Source organism: Brassica oleracea, chromosome C1 (genome assembly GCF_000695525.1).
Source record: "Brassica oleracea var. oleracea cultivar TO1000 chromosome C1, BOL, whole genome shotgun sequence".
Classification (NCBI taxonomy): Eukaryota; Viridiplantae; Streptophyta; class Magnoliopsida; order Brassicales; family Brassicaceae; genus Brassica; species Brassica oleracea.
In genome coordinates, this window is record NC_027748.1 from 27,479,514 (window position 1) to 27,485,626 (window position 6,113).

The 6,113-nt window shown below is 37.6% G+C and overlaps 1 protein-coding gene across 1 annotated transcript; it reads left to right on the top strand.

The window, feature by feature from the left end:
* Positions 1-1,318: 1,318 nt before the first annotated feature.
* Positions 1,319-3,583, top strand: LOC106317191 (dynamin-related protein 4C-like). The gene is made up of 2 exons (XM_013755044.1): positions 1,319-1,829; positions 1,897-3,583. Exons 1-2 carry the CDS (start codon positions 1,421-1,423, stop codon positions 3,450-3,452), a joined length of 1,965 nt encoding a protein of 654 aa, XP_013610498.1. The 5' UTR covers positions 1,319-1,420; the 3' UTR covers positions 3,453-3,583.
* Positions 3,584-6,113: the final 2,530 nt, after the last annotated feature.

A 6,113-nucleotide genomic window follows, 5' to 3' on the forward strand; every position in this document is an offset into this window, starting at 1 on the left:
TATCAAGATAGAATATTACGACAAAAAATCTAGCTAAGGTAAACTATTGAAGAAAGTGTAGTTTATATTTTCTATCCAAGGTAAACCTATGTACAATACTTTATATTCGATTTGTAGACTACGTAGATGGCTAGAATAAGTATTCTGTTATAGCTTTGATATTAAATAAAACATAGTTCCACAATTTTTAAAAATTAAATTTAAACATAAAAGTATATATACTTTGGTTTCTAATGATTCTACATTTTTTTATATTTTTTTACCTAAGTTTACTATTTTTTCCACAACACAAGGGCAAAACCAGTCCAAAACGACCAAAGTCTTATTTTGACAAACAAACTTCGAAAGTGTCTTGTTTTTCCAATTCTCCCTATTATCTTGTAGTTTTATAAAAACTGATGGATTGAAACTGGGATATTTCATTCGATTTCTCTTTCCTCGGGATGAGATAAATATTGACATCATTAAGCCATGGGAATCCGATACCATATAAAGTATACCATGGGAATCCGTTTGACAGAAATGAAAATGTGGTGTAAAACTAAGAAAAATAAAATCCGTACACAACTAAAGCAAAGTTAACCAATTAAAATACACAAGCTTTATTTACTTTAATATGCTTTCGAAGTGGGTCATTCTATTTAAAAACATTTACTTGCAGCTTAAGATAACTTTTACTCTTTAAAGTTTAAATTATTAAATGGATATTAGAATTTAGGATTTCATATCTGACATTTAGTTTTAAAGGGGTTTATGACGTCATGTGACAAATTAAACATTGTATAAAAGTTAGACTAAGATATTTTATTATATTTCAGGACTAGGAATTGACATAAAAAAATTAATGATTCTTTACTAGCACAAATAATTAATGATTGGAACTTATTTAAATATTAGTAGAAAAAATATATTTACATTAAAACATGTTAAAAGAAAAACCATACTTACCCTACTGATAAATGATAAATGATAAATAAAAACAAAATAATGAAATTTTATCTTTTGGATTCTCAGATCAGTTGTCAATTACTTATTTTTGTCGCAAATTTTGCATTACCTTTAGTTTTTCTTTTTGTTGCCTAACTGGATAATATACCTTATGTATATATATATATTCAAAATTTATCATTTACCTAACAAACTCAATTTAAAATCTTTTGGAAAGGAGGAATCCCTGATGTGGCGCTAAAGTCGCAGTGAAAGCTGTTAGAGACCACATTGAGAGAATCCAAGCAAATTGTTTTTACATTTATCTCTTGCACCAAAAACAACTTAATATCAAGCTTGTACCAAAGTACAAGCCACTCTATATAAGTCACCACAAACAATAGTCTTAGCCACTAGAAAACATCTCTTCTCCGTCTTTATCTTTTTACTATTTTCTGAGTCTTTTTTTTTTCTTTAATCATCTGAAGTAAAAATGGGAGGAAGTAAAATGCCAGAAGTTTATGACATCAATGTGGAAGCCGCTCTTACTATTGTCCCAACTGAAGCACCCATTGTGTCTTCTTACAATGATCGGATCAGGCCGTTGCTTGACACAGTGGATCGGCTGAGGAACCTGAATGTGATGAAAGAAGGGATCCAGCTTCCCACCATTGTCGTAGTTGGAGACCAGTCCTCCGGAAAGTCCAGTGTTCTTGAATCGTTGGCAGGAATCAGTTTGCCTCGTGGGCAAGGAATCTGCACTAGGGTTCCTCTTGTGATGAGACTACAGAGAAGCCCTAGCCCTGAACCTGAGATCTGGCTTGAGTTCGGCGACGAAAGAGTTGACACTGACGAGGAGCATATCGCAGAATCTATTTGCACCGCAACTGAGGCAATTGCTGGTAAGTTGTGTCTTAACATGTTTGAGACAAAGAAATGGATTCTCATAATCTAAACTATATGTTGCAGGATCTGGTAAAGGTGTCTCAGACACTCCCCTGACCCTCCATGTAAAAAAAAATGGTGTTCCTGATCTGACAATGGTGGATCTCCCGGGAATAACCCGGGTTCCTGTGAATGGGCAGCCTGAAAACATCTATGAACAGATCTCCGGGATGATAATGAAGTACATCGAGCCACAAGAGTCCATCATTCTCAACGTTCTGTCAGCTACAGTCGACTTCACTACCTGTGAATCCATCCGTATGTCTAGGCAAGTTGACAAAACAGGGGAAAGGACTCTAGCTGTTGTCACAAAGGCCGACATGGCTCCTGAAGGTCTCCTGCAGAAAGTAACGGCGGACGATGTCAATATTGGACTAGGTTACGTCTGCGTCAGGAACCGTGTAGGGGAAGAAACCTACAAAGAAGCTAGGATGCAGGAAGAGTCACTTTTCAAGACCCATCCGCTGCTTTGCATGATCGACCACGACATTGTTGGCATCCCTGTTTTAGCTCAAAAGTTAATTCAAATCCAGGCGACGATGATTGGCCGTTGTTTGCCGGTCATTGTACAAAAGATTAACGAGAAGATGGAAACAAGCGAATTCGAGCTGAAGAAACTGCCAATGGTGATGACATCTTCAGGGGAAGCTCTGATGACATTCATGAATATCATTGGATCTGTCAAAGAGTGTCTCCTGAGAATTCTTATCCAAGGAGATTTCTCTGAATATCCAGATGATCAAATCATGCACTCTACTGCTCGTTTGGCTGATATGTTGAGCGAATTCTCAGACAACCTCCAAGCAAAGCCGGAGGCGGCGAACGAGTTCTTGATGGATGAAATCAAAGTCCTAGAAGAGTGCAAATGCATCGGACTGCCTAATTTCATCCCAAGATCAGCCTTTTTAGCTATTCTTTCACAGCGTGTTGATGGCATGCACGCTAAGCCGGTCGAGTTCATCAGAGAGATATGGGACTACGTTGAAGTTGTTCTCTCATCAGTCATCACCAAATACTCTGACAACTTCCCCCAGATTCAACCTTCCATTAAACGGGCCGGTCGAACGCTAATAACCAAGATCAAGGAACAGTCGGTGAGCCGAGTGGTTGAGATCGTTGAAATGGAGAAACAGACGGACTACACATGTAACCCTGAGTACATGACAGCATACACACAGAAGATTGCTAATCAAGCAAGCTTCATCAGTCATGTACAGAGCAATTATTCCAACTACGGTGATGTGGGGATTTCGCATCTGAGGGGGTATAACTCTCAGCTGCTTAGCCAAGCGTTCGACATGAATGTGAGGATTACAGCCTACTGGACCATCGTCGTGCGACGGGTTGTGGATAACATTGCACTCTACCTTCAGTTCACTGTGAAGAATCTTGTGAACAGTCAGTTTCAGAAGGAGATAGTGGCGGAAATGGTGGATCCTAGGGGAGGAGGAGAAGTTGAGAAGATGCTTGATGAGTCTCCGTCGGTGGCGTGCAAAAGGGAGAAGCTGAAGAACAGTATCAAGCTTCTCAAGGAGTCAAAGGACGCTGTTGCCGCCATTGTTTATCGGAACTCTGGGTAAGGCGACCGTTGAGATCATGTGTTCTTCGAGAGTGTTTCTCTTTTCAGTTTTTTTTTTTTTTTTTCAGTTGTGGCTTTTGTGATCTCTTGAACTTTGGGGTTATCGTTTATGTTAAGTTTTTAATTGTTTTAGTTCGGTGAGGTAAACAAAACAAACAAAAGGACCTGAAATGAGGATAAATATATTGTATGAAAACACCTGAAGTGAGCTAGTAGTGAGTCCAAGGTTGCCAGGGAATTTTTAACAGATTTTCAAGGGATTGGAATATTTTTTTGCATGTTATGGTTCCGAATATTTTTTTGGAACCCAACAACATTGAATATTTTAAAGAAATTTTTTTCAAAATACCAGAGAAAAACAACTGCATTGTCCATTTTCCATAAATCCTTTTTAGTCGTATTTGGACTTAGATAACCCCTGACCAACTTCAGATATTCTTATCAATTATTTTAAAAGTCAGAAAGATATGAAAAAATATTCAAAATGTACATAAACATGAAACAATCATATGAAAAATAATTTGGTTGACTAAATATTAGTGAAACACAATTTCATATTTTGATCTACGGATAGTAGAAAACAAAATCTACTAACTACGGATATGTAGATCGTAGTTTCGGTTAACTACATAGATATCTGGCGCTTACAGATTTTAAAATCTACGATTTGGTAATATGTCTACTACCGCAGAAAGAAAAGGTTATGGTTTTGCTTACGATCTGAACGACGAAATATTTCATGAACTACTGTTTCCTATATATCTACTGGCTGGGAATCACAAAATCTGCCAGTTACTAATAATCTACCATGGTAATATTTCGTTATCTACTAAGATACTATAACCTATCTCTTCCGGATTATACATTCTGCCGTCGTATCTACCATCATATTTTCAATCTACTGGCAGCAGAATGCATGTTCTGACAATTTCGATTTTTTTTGGAAAATATTCCTTAAATCTCTCCAAAATCTGTTTTAAAATATTTTGTAAATCTTTATTTTCCCAAATTTTACGTGTTTCCTAAAGTTATTTTCTTTTAAAATAACAGTGATCTCTCTTCATCTTCAGAAGTTCTTGATTAATTTTGAAACCACCCCAAAAGTTTGAATCCATTGTTGAAGAACATGCATATCTATGCCTCTTGTGGAGTGTGGAAATTTGATCCCTGCAAAGGATGGGGATTTGCTTTTGATAAGGAAAGAGGAGGTAGAGTACTAGCTGTGGAATTGACAAGTTCCTTTGAAGATCTAAGGACTACGGCTTTTGAGGATTTTGGAATTGACCAAAACGATGTCGAGCTTGAGTTAAGCTACATACCTACGGAGTTAATCAGTGCGATAGACTGTCCCCCAGTTATCATTGGGAATGATCGGCAAGTCAAGAATTTTGTTACATATGTACGTGGAAAAGCTTCTACAAGGTTGCGTGTGTCTATTTCACCTGTCAATGGAAATAGCGACAACATTGAGCTTGTTGGGGATCAATCTAAATCGCCTTTCAGAGAGCTAGGTGAGCCTTCCTCGTTTTCACCACGAGATGGCATTGGTAGTTCATCTGAATCGAGTAAGGATGTTGAAGATGAATGTAACTCGAACGCCTTGGAAGAAGATGAAGATGTTGACTTAAGTGGAAAAGAAGACGATAGGGGAAAAAGTGTTTGCTTCTCTTTGAAGGATGTTTTGAAGAGGGGTGAAACTTTTCAAAACAAATCAAAGTTGAAAACAGCATTGGAAATGTCAGCAATGAGAATAACTTCGATTACAAAGTGGTGAATTCAGATAGAAGACTTTGGTACATCCGATGCGGGGACAACAAGTGTAAGTGGAGTGTTCGTGCTGAGGGGTTATCAGGATCCACATATTTCATCATAAAAAAATATGTGGCGGATCATACATGTGCTGCGTCAAGTATGAATAATGGTGGTCGGACAGCTTCTGCAAAAACTATTGGGAGTCTAATAATGCATAAGTATGATGGTGTCAAAGAAGGTCCCAAAGCTAATAATATCATACATATTATGAGAATGGAACATGGATGTGAGATATCTAAATCATTAGCGTGGGATGCTCCTGAGTATGCAATTAGTCTGGTTAGAGGCATTCCCGAGCAGAGTTTTGGAAAAATTCTGAAATACTTGTACATGCTGAAAGAAGCTAATCCAGGAACACACACCTTTTACGAAATCGATGTTGATGGTAAATTCAGATTTCTCTTTGTTTCGTTTGGGCAATCAGTACGAGGTTTTCATACAGCCATGCGAAAAGTTTTTGTTGTTGATGGGACATTTTTGAAGAGCAAATACAAAGGGGTATTACTTGTTGCGACAACTTTAGATGGAAACTCCAACTTGTATCCTATTGCATTTGCGGTTGTGGACTCAGAAAATGATCGTTCATGGGATTGGTTTTTCAGACAACTAAAGGTTGTTGTTCCGGACGAGCGTGCTCTTGCCTTTGTGTCGGACATAAATAACTCACTTTGTAAGGGGCTTGAGAATGTGTATCCTCTTTCTCAACATGGAATTTGTAGTCACCATTTGTTGAATAATGTGGTCACACATTACAGAGGAAAGGGAGTGGTTGGATTGATTGCAAAAGCTTCTAAATCTTATAGAGTTGTTGATTTTCAGAAGCGATTCCAAGCTGTGTGCAATATTAGTC

Coding starts and splice junctions, on each gene's coding strand:
- LOC106317191 (XM_013755044.1), top strand. CDS start 1,421: ATGGGAGGAAGTAAAATGCCAGAAGTTTATGACATCAATGTGGAAGCC. Junction 1,830..1,896: donor CGCAACTGAGGCAATTGCTG/GTAAGTTGTGTC, acceptor TATATGTTGCAG/GATCTGGTAAAGGTGTCTCA.